The 19,767-nt window shown below is 42.0% G+C and overlaps 1 protein-coding gene across 2 annotated transcripts in view; it reads right to left on the minus strand.

The window, feature by feature from the left end:
- si:dkey-40c11.2 (drebrin-like protein A) overlaps positions 1 to 12,075 on the minus strand; it is a 37,048-nt gene extending 24,973 nt beyond the window's left edge. For both annotated transcript variants that reach the window (XM_035994172.1, XM_031309068.2), the window contains exon 1: positions 11,711 to 12,075. In XM_035994172.1, coding sequence (XP_035850065.1) covers positions 11,711 to 11,802 — 92 coding nt within the window. In that variant the 5' untranslated portion in view covers positions 11,803 to 12,075. The remainder of the gene's footprint in view (positions 1 to 11,710) is intronic.
- Between the last annotated feature and the right edge of the window lie 7,692 nt (positions 12,076 to 19,767).

The following is a 19,767-nucleotide window of genomic DNA, read 5'->3' on the forward strand; positions in this document are numbered from 1 at the left end:
AAAGTGTCAGTTTCTACATGCATGTATTGAGCAGGACAACTTCAAGTAACATGTACTTTGTCTCCATCAAAATATGTATTTGCTTTTTTATTTTGCATTGATGGAGTGATGCTCATACTGACAATAAATCATGTTTAACTCCCCTTTTAAAGAGAGCTTTGCAAGTGAATTTCTAAAGTATCAGTTGACTGCCTATTTGACCCATAAGAGTACTTGCTCAGATCCACCCACTGTGTAACACTGACTGATCTGTATAGTATTTGACTGGGTGGAGGACACAGCAGACTCCCCTGGAGACTATTACAGACCACTGAAGGTATTTGGCCTGGAGGGAACGGTAAATTCAATCAGGAGAGACTTCGTTGCAGATATGCAAACATTTATTACTAACAATTAACCAAACAAGTACAACAATTATTTGGAGATTAGACTCCATTGTAAAGGGGATCTATACAACTAATGTTTAGGAAAACCAAACACATCCCCCAATGGAATCTAGACACTGGTGGTGGTGGTGAGAAAATCCGAGATTTAAAATGGGCCGTCAGCCGGGAGAAGACCGATACACCGTCGACAATGCCTGGAGGTAGAAGGGGAGGAGGCGGGTCGCACTCTCGTCTGAAAATACAACTGACAGAAACGGGAGAGAGAAGATATTTAAAACAATAAAAAAGTTCATACAATATGAGTCACTGGGGGGTGAGGTAGTGAGTGGCCGAGGGAGAGACTGGATGGAATGTTGACAGGAGGAGGGGAGGGAGGAAAATGTCTGTTCTCAGCAAAACACGGGAGCCATAGAAGTTTAGAATATGACAAACTAAACAAATAAGTAATTAAATCAGTGCCAAGGACCAGTGAGAGAAAACAGCCCTCTCTGTGCTCAGGCAGATGAAAAAAGAGCGGGGGATGGACAAAGAGTGAAAGAGAGAGAAAAAGTATGCTTGCTGTGTGTCAATTCAAAATGTCCCAAAACAACAAAATTACAACAAATACTGACAAAACACTTCAGTTACACGTAGACTGGGGGTATGACACAGCTGAACAGGAGTGAACACTGTGTTGTGATGAACTGTGCGTGTAGTGTTGGGACTGCATGGACAACAGTTGGTTTTGTGTTACAGCCATGAGTTAATCCACAGATAACACTAGCCTGCCATTGTGTAAACAGAGCTGCACATGTACTAATTACTTTGCTACCACATTTCTCTCTGTGTAATATAATCTGCACCGTGTGAAAGGCAAGTGTTGTGGCATGACATGTACTGTAAGATGAGGTTTGTTTGTAACGAAGATGGCTAATGACAAAGAAAAGAGGGAGAGAGACAAGGCATGGGGGATAATAAGCAGTGATGGGAATAACGGCGTTATAAATAACGGCGTTACTAACGGCGTTACTTTTTTTCAGTAACGAGTAATCCAAATGATTACACTTCCCATCTTAATAACGCCGTTACCGTTACTGCCAAAAAATGCGGCGCGTTACTATATTTGAAGCTGTTTTTTTCATCAGATCAACTAGATCACTGAGTCTGAGCCGAGAGGCAAATACCTTTTTTTTTTACTGTTCTTCCTTGGTTAGTGGGCAGTGCACGACGCAAGCGCATAAATGCTGACGATTGGCTGAGGTTGAGTAAAATGTCATGGTAAGCTAATCAGAGGTAGAGTTGGGCGGGTGTTCGAAAGCACGCATAGTCGGACACACAAGAACAACACAAGCTAGTCAGTCAACGAGAGAGACAGGTATGGCGTTATGAAATCAAGAAGAGGGTTAACTTTTCCTGCTACAGATTTTCCACCATGGTCAGAAAGAACAGGGGAGACACTTTGTTTCTCTATGACTCGAGTCGCTACTCACTCCAAAGCTAATCGCCGTCACTCTCTCACTTCTCCCTCGCTCTATCACCCACTCGCCCCACACACACACACACACACACACACACACACACATGCCAGCTCGACGCACACACCAGTGCACAAGTATAAACATCAGGCCACTTGCGTTATTTGCACTACAAAGATTGTATATATTTGTTATTTATTTTTGGTATAGTGCTTAACAAGCATAATTTAATTTTGCCCAGTTGTGGCCTGTTGAGGTGTTGTGTTATTTGTATCAATCCACTATATAAACATAATATCTACATACATGGCATTTGATTGGGGGCTAGTCTAGACTTTGTCCCACAGCAACATTAAAATAGTTTAGATTTGTGTGCATTGTTTCTGTTAATAATGTATTGTATTAAGTGTCCATTTCATTATAACATTTAGATGTATCATAAATAATTGAACATGCACATGTATTTTAAGTTCCATTAAAGAGGGGTAGGCGGAGGTGTTGTCACATACGAGCATTAAAAAACTGATTTGAAAGTAACGCAATAGTTACTTTCTGAAGTATCTAGTTACTTTCATAATTTGTAACTGAATAACTAATTTAGTTACTTTTTGGAAGAAGTAACTAGTAACTAATTACTTTTTAAAAGTAACTTGCCCAACACTGATAAGAAGTGATAAGTAATAATAATTAAGTAATAATAATTTAATCTTTGTGATTCAATCACAACACTAGCCACACCTCACCTCGCAAATCAATATAAATCACTCTACTGTACTTGTCTTAATGTCCTAATGTCTGTATGTATTTTCCCAACATTATTATTCCCACTCCCATCGCGTCAAAAAGCTCAGTCTCACTGGTTTTAAAGAGATTTTCAGAAATTCACACACTCTCTTCTTTCTCAAAGCTATAGGACATATATCAATTCAGCAAGAGGAAACAGTCTAGACCTCTCCTGTTGTGTGTTACGTATGTCAGCTGATAACAGAGAGGATGCAAGGTCTAACACTGACACAGCACTAAATACAAATGTACTGTAGTCGATCATTGCTGTTGTGCTTTCAACATCATTTCCCATTTTTATATATCAACCTAAGCATTTGCATCATAGAATGCAGCATTTGAAGTTAAAATTATCAAATACTAGCTATGTTGTTATTACTGTATAGTAAAGTGTTACCCCTTTGAATAAAAATAGTAAGCAGTACTGACATTATCGCCAATGTGTCCCTCCATGAGACTTAAAGTACTTAAAGTGAGCTAAAGTAAGATATAGCATTTTCAGTGTTGCCCAATTTTCATACTTGTTGCGTAAGAAAAGACAGCAGAGCTTGGGGCTAAAACAGTGGTGAAATCAGTGTTTAGGGTTTAATAGAAGATGGAAAACATAAGAAGAGAAACATAAAGTTCACTGACACAAGAGTGTGTGCTTAAGAGTGATGGGGCACATGGAGAGGGTGTATCAGAGGGAGGGCTATTTTCAGTTTGGCGAAAAACCACTCAAAGATAGGGTTCACACTGGGGAAAACGATGAAAAGCACCAGGGGATGTAGATAGCTATAAATGAGGAGGCTAAAAGGGGCGCATTTAACAATGGCGCACAATGGGAAACAGCCAGAGTGTATTGGAGGTTTCCAAGGGGGCAGAAGAGTATGTGGTTATTGGGGGCAAGTGTTTTGATGGAAGTATTACAGGGGTCTCTATGGGGTAAATTGTTATGACTCTTACAGGGACGTATATGGTTTGTTTAGAGAGCCCGAGAGGAGAGGAGAGGAGAGGAGAGGAGAGGAGAGGAGAGGAGAGGAGAGGAGAGGAGAGGAGAGGAGAGGAGAGGAGAGGAGAGGAGAGGAGAGGAGAGGAGAGGAGAGGAGAGGAATGAGTGGCGATAAATCCTCTAAAATTGTGGTCCACTGGGATCACTCTGGCATTTCCTGTGCATGCTGTCCCACACTGCTACACACACTGCTACACACACACACACACACACACACACACACACACACACACACACACACACACACACACACACAGGAATAACCTCATGCCTCTATATCACGATTATTATGGGATCATTAAAAACATCATGGCATCTTATCGCCAACCATTTCCTGTAGTTAAACAAAGTAAACTCTTTCAAGTATCACATACCCACTTAGACCTCATTTGGCCCGTCTTCTCTGCTGCCTCTCTTAATGCTTTGATTTTCCTTTCATTCCTCTTAACCCCTCCACCTGTCCTCTCATATTTCCGTTCTCTTAGCTCTGTCACTCCCCCAACTTCAATCATTCTGCTTTTCAACAACCTCTTGTCAAGATCACCAAGCTCAATCTGTCTTCACTCACTGCAATTATTTCTCTTTCCTATCACGTGTTGTCCTTTCTCATTCCCTTATTCCTCTATATTTCTAACAAAGTGTTCTTGCTCATTCATTTGCAACCCTTTCCCACCCTTCTCAGTCCCTCTCCACCCATCTCCCCCACCTCATTCAGTCTCCCTTAACAAACAACCCAGCTTTCCCACCAGGGTCGTCAGGACAACAGAGCCCCCCGACTCTCCTCACTCAAACTCAACCCAATTCCACCCACCAGCAAGTGAACAAACAAGACAGCAAAAAGGAAAGTGGAGTTCCCAGTCAAGGCCCTGCAGTGTGACTTTGCAAGATGCTAATAGTTAAACCTAAGAATGTCATGATTATAACCACGGTCCTCCTTTGTAACCATAGTGAAGTGGGAGAAATTGTCCGCAACGCTGTGATGATACCTCACAGCATCAGGACAGCTATGGGAATGAGAGAAGGTGAAGTGGCCCAGTGTCTGTGTTTATGTTCTTGCATGTGTCAATGCACACTTACAAATAACTGTGTATGAAAGTATCAATCAGGGCGTATGAATGTGTCTGATGATCTCATAACTGTGTAATTAAGAGTAAAATAACAATAAATGTTATTGTCTGTCAAATGATTTGTGGCTGTCAGGCACTGCTGGTGTTGTACTACAAAAAAGACGAGCCTCAGCAACACAGAACATGACGAGACATTTCAGCGTGCACTTGGTTACTCCTTTTACAACTTTCATGCTCTGGCTAATTCAGTAGCGAATGATGCCAGAATGATCTTAGTGATGGACTTTAGAAGACATCCTAACTTTTCTAAGAAGTAGAGCATTTTCTAGATATAACATAACATATTTTAAGAGATTATGCTCATTTGACCAGATTCAGATTTTTAGCAATTACACAGCTGTGTGGGAGCTACTCTGGACCATGTGGGAGCAACACAAGAGAACATTATGGCCTCACTACCTCCTGCTTCAGCACTTGGCAATCTAAGTGCAGCAACAATATTAAGATAGATAGGTCACTCTCATATCTGCAATGCTAGAATATAAATTGCCATGTACTTCAGTAACAATGGCTTGGTTTTACAGATTATATCTTTGGCAAACTCTGCGGTCTCAGATACAAGTAAATATATATATATATATATATTATTACTATATTATTATAGTGTTACAGTACTGTGATATCATTTTGTTGCTCTGTCATCCCTTAAAAGTGCCTAGCTGGGTTAGAACACACACACACACACACAAACACACACACACACACACACACACACAAACACACACACCCTTTTGCCGATGTTTAAAGAAACACTAAAATACAGATGTTTTTAGACAGCCTTCTGACACACCCTTCGAAATACCACTCTCTCTTCTACACTCAAGACCAATTAGTTAGATTAAACAAGCAATCCACCTCAATCCAGCTTCTATTTTTATATCATTTGCACGAACAATTCATCTAGTTTCACAAACACACAGCCAAAGATTTCCAGCACAGCGTCTCAGCCTTGATCTTGAACTGCAAAGGGAAACAATAACTTGTTTGTTGTGTTCACTGCTGTAGGCATAAAAAAGGAAAGAATTCCAGTGGAAACAATGCGGAGGGCATCTGGATTAACTTCAACTGCTCCGACTGAGGCACTTGACTGAACAAAAGGAGGATTTGATAGAGAGGTCAGGTGAGAGGATGACTGACATATACTTTGAGGGTTATTGTTCCCAGTGATCTTTATATACCGTTTTTACCATAATAGGAAAAGAGATGCCACACCTGCTGGAAACAATGTCTTTTTCAAGTTTAGTCTTTTTTGTGTTTATCTTGAGGTTATTTTGTTAACAATAGAAAACTGACACTGAGAAGAAGAATAGCCTTGCAGTGCCACCAAGTAATGAAACATTTAGTACCAACCTTTTGACTCTTCTATAGGGCAATTACAAGTCACACTTTAACACGGTGTCAATTTGTGGTCGGGCACCCAACAGTTTGCACGCTTAGGAACCCAAACATAAACACACACACACACACACACACACACACACACACACACACACACACACACACACACACACACACACACACACACACAAACACACACACACACACACACACACACACACACACGCAGTATAACCTTATGCAGTCATGCCTCATCATGCCTGAGACCTACTATTACTCTGCAGTTTCATCTTAGACCCCATATGAACCTAAACAATGTTTAAAGGAGTAGTAAGCAGTTGTTTAGTAATTACTGTTAGAATCAAGTCCATCAAAACAGAGATACATATAACAGCCATTTTAGCTATCATTGTCATCATCTTCCAACATGCCACCCACAGACACGCTCACACAAGCAGCTAGCTAAGCTAAGGGTACTCATATGCAGAAGGCATAACCTACACAGTTGTCTCTTGTCAGGTGCAAACCATGCATTTTTAAAACTATGTTGATGGTATGCAATAGTTTATTAAAAAACATTTAGTTAACCAGGATATGTCTGTGGCCTAATGGGACACTTATATGCTTAATGTCTGCCCTAATGTCACACTAGAAGTCCTTGAATTGTCCAAGCACTACTCTGGTCAGCACAAGTTAGTGCTCAAGTGCCACAGTATCCAGCCAAGAATTAAAGTAGTTCTCGTCGGGCCTGCTAGCTCCTGCCACGGTGACGTGACCTTTAGGGTACAATTAATCCTTATCCTAAATTTTCACTGCTGCCCCTCACAGAGTCTGTGCACACCATGGTGTGAAAGGCAGCCCCAATATTGGGACCAATGCATTATTTGAAATACACCAACACTGGTGTTTTTGTTGCAAGGTTCTCGCAGCAACAATAGTGTGATGAGGCACTGTATAGGTAGGATGCATGTGTCTTTGGAAACCAGCTGAGATCTATGTCTCACAGACAGTTATGAAAAGTATTACACAGGAAGCAGAGATAGAGAGAGAGACAGGGCGACAGAGAGAGATAGTGAGAGAGTGGACTGGGCATTGGTGCATTGCAACTGCCCTTTGACTTCCCATTTACAGTATACCGCTATTTATATTAAGGATCAATCAAACATGTCCTGTCATGATTCTGCCTGATAACAACACGGTGTGTGGCCTTTGAAGCCCTATCCTCAAAAGACAGAGGAAACCAACCAGAACGCTTGTTTTTCGTCTGCAGGATTCCACGCTCAGGTTATCAGAAGGATTTGTTTCAACATAAAAAGCTATGACAACCTTTCCCAAGCTAGACGAGGATTACACAACAGCTCAGATGTCGACAGCTAGCATTAATATGCCATCCAGTCTCGTTTTGACAGGTGGGTGTTTGGGGATAATTAAGGAACTGAACAAAAAGCAGAACCAAGTGCAAGGTAGTTCAGGCAGTGAGTAACTTCTTGATGAACAGTGTGATGGTAATGGTTGTTTATCTTTACAAACAAGATAGCGGACTTGCTGCACATATAATCTCGCTCTGGAGTCAGGAAATACTGTACACAAGCAGTAGCACTTACACATTTCCATCCACACACAATGGCAGCCCTGCCTTCCTCCCTCCCGTCCTCTCCCCACAACCACAGGTGTATTTCATGCAGTGCGTAACTTTAGACCCAGGAACTCTTTAGGTCTTGGTTAATCATGCATGAGCCTGTGGAAATTCTGGCAAGTAGCAGCAGCACAAACACCCCAGGCCAATGCTGAAATAAAGGCTCCTCCATTTCTCAACAAGAAGACCCTTCGTAGGAGATCAGAGGCCTGGAGAAGAGAGGATAGTGTGCTGCTTCTTAAATGAAAATGGGTAAGAGTGATTAAGTTTGCCACAGACTGTCAAAATCAAACATCAATGAAGGTGAAATCAAAAAGAAATGATCTGTAGCCAGATAACTAATTCATTCAGTGGAATAAATGCCATGTTGGATTATTTTCTAACAGCTACAAAAGAATTTGGATATTATTTATAGAGTGTTACTGAAATAAAGTGGAGGCCTTTTTTAAAAACAAGTGTTGCCAGAGGTGACATTTTATTTCAAAACAACGTTAAAACTGAAACTTAATATCTGGAATTCCATGACCATTACCATTTGGTGACAAATCAATATGCAGCTACCAATCTGCCAGAAAAAAAAAATTACAAGTGAAGGCCTTACATCATTCAACTGTAAGTTTGTCTTAACTTCTCGGGAAATTCTTACACAATCAATGAGGAACCTGGTAAAGTAAACTGAGTGTCTCTTTCAGCAATCTAGGAACAATTATATATGCCACCTAAATAATATATTAATACAATCTGTAATGTCACATTCTGAGCAGTTTTATTTCTGTTAGTATGGCTACAGTACAGTATATTCCATTCATACAAATGAAATAAAACAGCTGACCTAATTCTAGAACTAGACTCTCAACCTGGAATGAATGAAGACAAGATTGATTGGTCTCTGAATACTCTGTCTAAACTGAATCACTCTGTTACTACAATGGAATCAGATATTTACTTTATTCGTCACTGCCTGTGGACTGTGATAATCCCTGCAAGAGAACATAGTGAAACACTTAACACGGCACACAGCATCAAAGTGTGGACAGCAAGAAAAAAAGTCTATGAAGAAGGTGGTTCAAAGTCACCAGGGAACCACATATGTCTGGATACAGCCCACACCCAAGTCTGATGAATAGAGAGAGGCTCAATAGGAATTCACATCTGATATGTTTTGCAAGGCTGAATCAATGCTGTAAACATTTTTCTAAATTGATTGCTCCCCCCTTCTTTATCATGCTTGGCTAAGCTGGTGCTGCACTCAATTTGATACTTGGCAGGAAGACACCTCTGGTAGTGCATGCTGCTTTGCTCTTATTATTGGCTGGGTTGAAAATGTGTAAAATGTGCAAAACAAACTACTCACTGAGGTATTCTATGGAATTGTAAAAAATAAATTAAAAAAAAACATCTTTGAGTTCGTGCTACTACAATGTGTCATCATGTCATACAAAATGAAAAGCAAAGGCTTGTATGAAAGATGTCAGCATGGTTGCTTACAGGAAGAACATTTCCATTTGTGCATGGCTACATTGACCTTACCTAAAGTGTCTATTTGAGCCACTTATTTTGGTGTTAACTGGACATAAATCATAATTTCTGCTGCTAAGAATTAGAAGTATTTCCTATACAGAGGATTAGACGATATCCTTGGGAACACTCATCACTGTTTCCCCTTCTTTCTGTCTCTCAAAGCACACACTAACAGTAAACATATGCAGACAGTGCAGGTTTCCAGCCTACGAGTGAGACACTTTGTAGTCCTCAGTGGTCTGGGAGACTGAGAAGAGAGCTCCAAGGCTGTATGTTGAGCAGAGAGGTCTGAATGAAGGATGCATTGAAATTGCTCCTCTTTTCTTCAGAGTCTCTCCCACAAAAGGGTCTGTTTCCCATTCAGGACACAAGGTCATTAGATAATACACACAGGAACCTCAAGGCCACACAGTGGGGGCGGGATCTTTCAACAAAACAAGCTTCCTACCCCTCTCTGTGTAAACTTCTCGACACCCCCAACACACTTTAATAGTCTGCAGGACGCATATGCACATCCAGAGACAAATATATTCACATGCAAACTCACATAAAATCCCTTCAACATACACAGACACACACACGCGATGTGGGTGTCTGTTTCTGTGGACTGACAGTGGGAATCATGACATCATCATGTCCCCCTCCCACCTCTGTATTCAGTCACAGCAGAGTTATTTAGCCCTCTAAAATGGGCTCAGTGAATGCTGAAGGATTTCTCTTTCTCTTTCTGTCTCTTTTAATTCTCTTGTAAGCTCAACCAAACACGTGCTTGTTGTGAATATGCAGTGAAGATGCATCTGCACGTTTGTGTGCATGCGTGCGTGCGTGTGTGTCTGTGATTGTTTGACAGGCAGTGGGTTGGCAGAGATACAATCAGGATATGTTGTTCACTAAAACTTTAGGGAAATACTCTCCAATGAGAAACTGCTAGATCAGTGAAGTATCAATGTGGAGGTGGACATACCTCCATGGTGATACTAAACATGGAAACTTTTAGAGATTTTCCAAATGCAAGGAAGAATGGAAACTGAGCATGTTCTGCCTGGATGGGGAACTTATTTCCACCCCATTCATGAAGATGTCAGATTTCAGCATGCCAAGGTTAACTCATAGTGTTCTGAATCCTATTTCCTTAAGTCTGCATGGCGTCATGATAAGCCAGGAAGAAGGTAGGGGAGAAAGTGGGCAGGAAACGCTGTGGCAGCGAGAGATGTGCGGCAGAGGAAGATGAAACAGAGATGGACAGAATCAGTCCTTAACTTCCACATGAGCACACGTGTGTGGGCTTGGGCCTTGGCCTACTTCTCTAAACTATAACTTCATCGAAGTGGGTGTATATGTGGAAAGAGCTGGGCCATGGTATATCTAATTCTTCCTGTGCAAGCTGAGTATAGCCAGTGACAACATGTCTGTCGCTGGAGATGACAATACCACATAGCATAAGAGAAGAGAAAATATGGAGAAAGAGGATGAGACAGGGGGAATGCTACTGTTTGGAAAAGATGGATAGGTCACCATAGTTACAGACCAGCCAAACTCTGTGACACAAGAAATTAGCCAGGTGTTAGGTGGTCGGGTTACAGCATGACGTGGTCTCACATATGCCAAAGCAGAATGAATGAATTATTTCAACTTCCCATGTGTCTAAAATCATCTAGAGTCTACATTTACATTTCAAACAGTGAGTTCTTCTGGTAAAACACTTCATTGTGTTTGCTTATACTGGTTGGTCTTTAATATTGTGTTCTTAAATAACTTTAGCTTATTGTACACATCTTAGTAACTGCTGAACATTTTAATCATTATTATTTGTTAGTCATGTGGATGGTAGCCTACTCATGCATGCATACTATGCTGTCAAATTAAAGAGCCTCTCCCTGAAAGACAACCCCTGTCAGAGGTCAGCACATCAGCAGAAACATGATCCTCAGCACAAAGAATGAAGCCTTGCAGCTCCTGGGGGAGAATAGCAAAGTCACGGTGCGCAAAGCCCGGGTGAGGGCAGCGGGCCCGCCGGCCAGGTGCTGCGCTTGGAGCCACAACAGCCGCCTGGCGTGCGTAATGGACGGCAATCCACACCTCACATCAGCTCTAAGTGGATGGGGAGAGTCAATAACAACCCTGTGCTACTAAACCAGCATGCATGTATTTGCCATTACTGGACTATAGTCCAGGTTGCGTGCTGCCCCTGTGCTGGCCACCTCCTTATCCCTCATTGGATTAATTGAAATCAAGCCTCTTCTTATGCAACAGCCAACCTGGTTATGCGTTAACAGCTACGACTCACTCAGTAAAACAAGATGGAGAACCTGAAAGTTTCATGAAAGCTACTAACTCTACTCGTACTCGTAATTTCGCATCATATTGACGCAGCATAATGAAGAAATGTAATATTGTTGTTAAGATGCAGAAGAATAGGATTCTGGTATGGAAGGCAGCTATGTAATTTTTGGTTCAGGAGCACTATGTGTTACCAGTTGGTGGAGGAACGGGGGTTGAGGATGTCCTCTTTGGCCGTGAGCAACGACAGGCTGTAGGTATCAAGGTTGACCGTCTGCGAGCTCATGATGGCAAAAGTTTCCAGACCACTCCGCAGCTTCTCTCTTCACTGGTCCCGACGGTTTTCGGGCTCGGAGTATCTGCTGGAAAACAGCCACAGCGGAACACTGAGGGTCGTTCACGGCCGAGAAAACAGCAGTAAAGGTATGCAGGTTCAAGCAATGTGGTTAAGTTCCAAAAGTGGAGCGATCTGTGCAGGCGCTGCGCACTCACAGCGTGGAGGAGACTGCGACTGCACACTGGTCTTTGTGCAGAGGGGTAGAATACGTTTTCACTATAAAGCCCCACCTCCCGTTGAGAGAGTGGAAAGCATAATGACTTCACTAGCTGGGTCACTTGGAGGAAACGCAACCGCACAGCTACCTACAGATCATAACTGTCTCGGGCATCCTCATATCCTGATATTCACTTAGTAACTCTTGTCTTTTATAGGGCAACTTGCCTGCCTTTTTTAGTTGAGTGACAAACGTTACTGTGTTAAAGCAAAGCAGAGCACTGGGGTTATTGCACCACATCACCACTATTTACATAATACTGCTAGCAAATGAATGATAGCTGAGGGTCAACAGCATAGAACAATCCACCAAAATATACACAATTGTTGTGATTTTTTTGTATTTTTTATAATTGTGATGGCTTAGCTTTTGTTTGAGCTAAAGTCCATAATATGAATTGTTGATTAAAGGGGCTACAGGGGCAGTGCGGCAGCTTTGGATCTGTCAGTCTCTCTTTGTCTCTTTTTGTCTTTGAGTCAGCCCCCACTGGCCCTTGGCAGACTCCAGAGAAGCCCTTTACAGTGCAGGCAATCTCTGAACGAGACGAAGAAGGGCCAATTTCATGGGAACTGAGTCTGAAGCAGGCTGCACATAAAAAAGAGGCTGTTTCAGTGTTTAAGAACGGCTGGGGGTCTGTTCAATGGCTGCCCAACAGTGTGACACACACACACACACACACACACACACACACACACACACACACACACACACATACACAAACTAACCACACAATCACACACAAACACTGCCATGCACTGATGGCTCACACATGCAGTGAACTCCAGACAAACTCACGCCTGACATGCAAACGCACATACACACTCATGTACTGGTCTTCGACTGTGGGTCAGTGGCGTGGGGGGTTTAAGATCTTGGATTATGGGAATGTTCCTGAGCTCTCTAATTTACTTAGCAGCCATTCTTAGATAATCCAGGACAGATGTAGAGGATAAAAGTCACAAGTTTTTATTTTGTAATGTGTCAGGCTCAGGGTGGGTTTGACCTAACCTTCCTTACCTTACCTTCCTAACATTTAATATGCCATGCCATGCTTTTCACTGCTAAGATTTGATCTGGAAACAGTTTACAGTGGCTCATGGTGAATATTGGACTGACACAGTCACCCGACACAATGACTCGTGAAAATAACCACATCCTTTTAAGGCAATACGTTTCTATTTAAATGTTTGTAGTCCTCTTCCTTGGGTACATTTTTCACTGTTAGGGTTGCAACTTTTTTTTTCCAATGGTGCCAGAGTCACAGAAATGATTAATAAGTCTATAATTCAAATACAATATACTTTAACAGTTTCAGTATTTACATTAGAAAAGAGCAAGCCACTGTGAAATCTGGTGTTACAGATGCATAATAAAATTGCCATAATTTAAAGAAGTAGTAAAACTAGTGACATAAATCTGGCATGAAAGCCTCACTTCATCACTCTTTGTTTGGCAAAGTATACATTTCTCCCTAAATAGCCCACATCTGGTAAAACCCTTACTGTAACTATTCAACATCGAACTACACATCATATACATACTTGTCATATTCATCACATGTCATTTTCAATATTTCCAGATCAATACATTGTAGAAACATACTGTTTTTATTTAGAAGCAGAGAAATCGTAGGCCTTCCAGAAGCTTTTTAATCCAGCCTGGAACTACAGTGTCTTTGTACAATAAATCCATAATGATGAATCCATAAATCAAGTTGCGTAATGTTTGATATCTCCACATCGCTTCAAGTGGGTATCGTTCTGATTGTTTAGCATGAAGGATGACATTCTGGCCTTTCCAAAGACGTCTTCTGTGTGATCCTTGGCCTTCCATAAGCTTTATATTCCGGCCTGGAACTGCAGTGTCTTTACAGAGACTTTGCACAATAAATCCAGAACGATAAATCCACAACTGAATGGAATTTATTCATCTTTCCGTATGAAAAGCATGGATGTATTAGATGAAAAGGTATGGTGTTAGCCACGGCCATCTTTACTAGAATGTTGCATTGACATATATAAAATGGACCAACAGATCCCGTTGCTCTGGACGGAGACCAGTGAAGAATATTAGAAGCACTTTTCCGGTGATGGCTGAGCGTTACTGCGCAGCCTCCAACTGAGAGAGACAACGTAAATGTGACGGTATTCTGGTAGCTGTGCCAAGAGAAATCTCAGTCATTCCCAATCTTGCAGAGATGGAGAGCGTAGGTATATGTAAGGAGATAACATAGGCACAGGCTAATTATTGCTAACTAAAATGCTAGTTAACATTAGTAATGAAACTTAAACAGCTAATGTAAGTTGAAACTGCCTGCGAGCTTCTCCTGTACTATACGGTAATTCCTCTACTATGCGACAGTAAGTCGCGTGGTTATGACACAATCGTTAGCCTATTTTTACAAAAACGTCTACTACAGAGCAATAACGTGAGGTACAAAGTAGTGGAGCCTTTTATACATTGTCGTGTTTCTTTAGAAATAAACAATGGACAAATGAAGTCTTTAAACGCTTCAGATGTAAAGTTATTCGCTGTCAAAGTGGCGCCAAAATGAATGGCAGTCAATGGAATGCTAACGGCAGGTGATGGCTTGTTAGCATCAAAATGGCGCCATAGGAGCTACGCGTTCCGAGGAGAAGCTAATGGCGCGTTCATGCCACCTCGGAATGACAGGGACCGACCCCGTGATTGCGTTGTTTTTCCGACTACCAGCGTTCACATGTCGGGATGCGTGTTCTTCTTCTTCTGTTATATTGGCATTTAGCATAACAACTTGTTGCATGACTGCCACCAACTGTTGGGCGTAGCCTAGAGCATCAGGTGTGTGAAAACATGGTGAAAACATGGAGGCCACAATAATTTGCTGCTGTTTTCTTATGCGAGCATAGAAACATCACATCGTCAGGTGTTTGTGTTATCTGCAGGACAACGAACGGGAAAGGACACGGATAAGGTGTGTTTGTTTATACAAGGGCCTATTTATGAATAATTTGAAACATGTTATGTCTGTGTATGTTTCTCAGCAGAGGCGTTTGTACACAATAAACAGTTTATTGTCATTGAAATATGTTCAGTGAACCAAAGTCGCCTACATCAAATGTCAGTTGTCAACAACACGTCACCAACTGGAAGGAAGGGACGTGAATGATGACGTTTTCACTCGGAAAAACATTTTTCCGATGTCCATGAACGCACGGTTACCCCCTTGGAATGTTGTCAGTTGAGTGCGTTGACCAGTCCAAGGCTGACTTCCTGACTATCTTCTTCTTCTCTGGTGTTTTATGGCAGTCGGTAGCTGCAGTGTTGCAGATGCTGCCACTTTCTTACTGTGTTACTTTGCTGCTTCATATACTAAACCTGGAACGAATGAGCCGAAATTATGATATAATGTAAATGCAATTAATAATGCTTACATTATCATTTGCTTTTATCTCCATTTTACATATTTTATGTGACTTATTAACAGAGAAATGGACATGAAGTGATTTCAGGAGAAAGGCAGCTCGCTCAGTCAATAACCCTAACCTGATACAAGTAGGATGGCCTGTAGTGTGTGTGTGTGTGTGTGTGTGTGTGTGTGTGTGTGTGTGTGTGTGTGTGTGTGTGTGTGTGTGTGTGTGTGTGTGTGTGTGTGTGTGTGTAGCAGAGCTGCAGGTCGTTCAGGCAGCCCTGGATGTGTAAATGAGTGTGATTTGGCTTCCTAATGTGTCATATAGCAGACAGGAAATGTATTAGAGATGACACAACTAACTTTTTGGATAAAAGCGTATGGACTTTGCTGGTAAAAAAATCGAAATAGTTTTTTTGTTTGTGTTAGTTACAGTATTTCCCCTGATTTCCAAGACCTGGGAGAACAATTTTCAGAAGCCTAAAATCTTGTTCATCATTGTTATCTATGTGATGTCAATACATTTCTGTAAGATTCAATTTCCATTTAGCCCAGGTTGTCCTGAAAAAAATGATTGTGCATCGCAGGGTTGAGGTTACACAAGCATTATTACACAAGGAAACCAGGCGACCCAAGTATTGGGGGGAAAATGGCTTAGACCCCAGAGGGTAAAGAAAGCATGCAGCACACTCGGACCCATGCTGTTTGGGCCAAAGCTTGCATGCCAGAGGGACAAGGGGCAAGACATCTCCATGCCGCTATTATTCTTACAACTTCCTGCTATTAGAGGCTCTCCTGCCCTTCCAGCCTCTCATTGCTTCACTGTGGATGTGAATTGCAGTGCTGTTATGCTCCACTTCAGAGGACTTTGGCATTTCCTCTGCAGGGGTGCGATGGCAGCTGTTGTTGGAGATGGGGTCTAAATGTGGGAATGATTGCATGTCCAGTGGGGAGTTGGAGATGGTGTGTGTGTGTGTGTGTGTGTGTGTGTGTGTGTGTGTGTGTGTGTGTATGTGTGTGTGTGCATAGGGATTTTCTCCTCATTTACTGAAACTCCTCTAATTGTCACAGGCTTTTTTTTCAGCTTCCTGCCTTCCTGACATAGTCTAAACTAACAGAGTGTGGGTGACAGAGTGTTGAGTGGTCCAGTCACAAGCAACATCCTCTCATAGTCTCTCAGAGCACTCTTAAATCCCGACCCCTTTCATTCATCAGCAAGTCTCTCAGAGAATTCATTGACTTTTAACAAGTTCTTGTTGTACATGCGACTGTTCCACTGTCTAATGATCGGTGGCATTTCATGAAATGCAAAATGTGATCTTCCTCTGAATGGACAAAATAAATGTGTGCCACTAAACAAGCCACTTCCTTGTAGGCATGAATTTGTCCAAATCCTGTTTTCCTGGTGCTAGGCTTGCCTGGCAGGTTTACGTGTGCTCAGACCTGATGGGTGGTGTTAAAAGGTCAAAGATGTGTTTGAGTTCAGGGGTTACAGCTTGAGCTGTGTCCTCCTGTTGCCCTACACTTCACTAATAATATGTTTTCCATTGCTCCTCTCTGCATGTTGTGCAAGGCCAGGATCTACCTAACTCCTTATGTGTGAGAACGTGCTGTCATATTTGCTTGTGTATGAACAGTTGCAGTGGTTGTAATCTTTTGTTCAAGTTGTCGTAAATATAGCCTTTCCTATGACATTATCCCATTGTCTTGCTGGAATGTGTCCAACCTTTTCAGTGCCATTTGTGCCAGTTGTATTTTTTAAAAGTTAGACCTTTGCTGTACATTTATATTTATTCCATGGAAGCCATCAAGCACTGTAGCTTGTGTAAACCAACATTAGCTATAGAAAACCATTTCATTTTATATTGCTCATTATATGAGGATTTTAAGGCTACACTTAAATTGTCCTTGCTTCCTGTTTTTCTGAGTGAATGAGCTGTGTTTTACAATAGGAAGGGAAATCTTTTTTATGGCAGGTTTGATGTGTCAAGCTTGGGACAGAGGTTCCATGTTTGCAATGTGATGGTATTATGTGAGAAGTTGTGTTCTTGCTTGACAAATGTTTCACATTTACCGGTATTTTGGTGTCTTATAAGTCCATGTGGACTGGTGGGCACTTGTGTGTGGACCAACAAGTTAATACCACCGCACAAAAACATTATTAACTAACTGTGGCAAAAGATGAGATAATATATGTGTTTTTTACTTCAGCAGACATGAAGAACTCCTCCTGCATGGTAATGCGAGCTCAGTGGAGGAGTCATGTTATTGCTTTTCCTGGAGGAGATAATGAGGTGGATGTGGGAGAGGCTTACAAGTGGCAATGATAGTAGTTAGACACTAGTAATATGATGTGGTGCACACACATTTATTTACCATCAGCTGCTAACAACACCATGACTTAGCACTGAAAGACAATTGAGGTCAATGCAGGTGTCAGACAGGCGTGACACGAGAAGGAAACATCAGAGATATGTGGCAAAATTGGAAACAAAAGGCACTTGCTGGGAAGAGAAAGAGAAAGACAGAGTGCATGAATGCACATCAAAGTCAAACATAACATTTGCCTATGTGTATGTGTGTGTGTTTGTGTGTGTGTGAGAGAGAGAGAGAGAAAGAGAGAAAGAGACAGAGAGAGAGAGAGAAAGAGAGAGAGAGAGACAGAGAGAGAGAGAGAGAGAGAGAGAGAGAGAGAGAGAGAGAGAGAGAGAGAGAGAGAGAGATTTACACATTCTCTGTGAATCTGAGTGTCTTCTCATCGGGTTTCCAGGTGAGGTCACTGCTCTGCAAACGGCCTCCACAACAACCTTGAGATATCTTTCCCTTGAGCCTCAGTGTGTACATGAGTGTGGGAGAGTGTGTGCATGCGTGAGCTGTGTGCAATTTGAAAGCACACTCTCACCTCAGTGAACACAAACAAGTACCTAAAAATCAGCGTGCTGCTTCTTTCTCTCTTCACTTTGTCTCACCTTTACTTATTGAAACTGAATAAACCTAAGCCTTTGACTTCCTCATGGTTTCTAGGTTGCCGTGCTTCAGTAAAATATGACAAGCATAAACAAACAGCAGGGTTATGCGGAAACAAAAATAGACCACAAATCTTTGTTAAAAAAAGGAGCTCCATGTCTGCTTTCCCATACAAAACAGGCCTGAAATTAGACCGTGGTGTCAGGATGATAAAGTATTCATAAACTTTGCTTTGAGAGGCCCTGATTTAGAGGTGTATGCATGTTTGTATGTGTGTGTGTGTGTGTGTGTGTGTGTGTGTGTGTGTGTGTGTGTGTGTGTGTGGGGGGGGGGGGGAGTTTTGTTTATGGAGCAGACCTTCGGGAGGTCTGGACCAATAACATGTAGATGACATGAGATGACTCTTGGAGGAGGGTGAAATATACGGAGGAATGTGTCTGTCACTCCTCAAGCAATGGACCTCTGTTGTACGGTGCTGTTACTTGTTGGTCCACTTTCTTTTGGAAATATCCATGGCATGTGCATGCTTGTGTTGTGTGTGTGTGTGTGTGTGTGTGTGTGTGTGTATGTGTGTTTGTGTGTGTGTGTGTGTGTGTGTGTGTGTGTGTGTATGTGTGTGTGTGTGTGTTATTGTATCCTTGAAAGCTTTAAAGCTCTGAAAAAATGATCTTGCCCCTGATCAGCTTAGACTGTGAACATTAAATAGTGCTGTCCAAGGTTTGTTCAAGTCATACATCCTCTCAGAGATTTAAAGCTTCTTCCCACCCCTCCATCATATTCCTCAAGGCCTCAAGCATCAGCAAAGATTCATCTATCTGATTATTTCAGCTTATGTCATACATGTATGGTCCATGAAGAGCTCCTCTCAACTGTAAGACAGTGTTTTGTCTTTTGCTCTCAAATTCAGATCTTCTTATCTGCTCCCGAGGGAACCCTGCTGGAAAATGAGAGCCAGATGTGATGATGTCAGCGCGTGTCTGTGACTCTCAAGTTGTGTTCTACGAGGCTGCGGTGCGAGAGCAGCGGCATGGTTGGTGGGAAACTTGAACACAGCCTACGGATCAAACAGCTGACACAGCATAAAGGTCTGTAATCAGTGTTCAAACTGATGCTCGTGACCATAGATGACGCTGAGGTCTCTGCTGCAAAAAGCACGCTAGTAAATTCCTCCATTTACTAGAGAATAAGAGGGAAACTGGTGTACGTCATTGGTTGTTAAGAGTTTCATGGCAGGCAGCTTTACTGCTGTGTTTTCCTAGAAGAGTCTGGTTGTAACACACATGCACAGACACACATGTCAAGATGGCACATGGACACACGTATTCCACTGCCCGCAACCGCC

The sequence above is a fragment of the Sander lucioperca genome, chromosome 2 (genome assembly GCF_008315115.2).
Source record: "Sander lucioperca isolate FBNREF2018 chromosome 2, SLUC_FBN_1.2, whole genome shotgun sequence".
In the NCBI taxonomy this organism is placed as follows: domain Eukaryota; kingdom Metazoa; phylum Chordata; class Actinopteri; order Perciformes; family Percidae; genus Sander; species Sander lucioperca.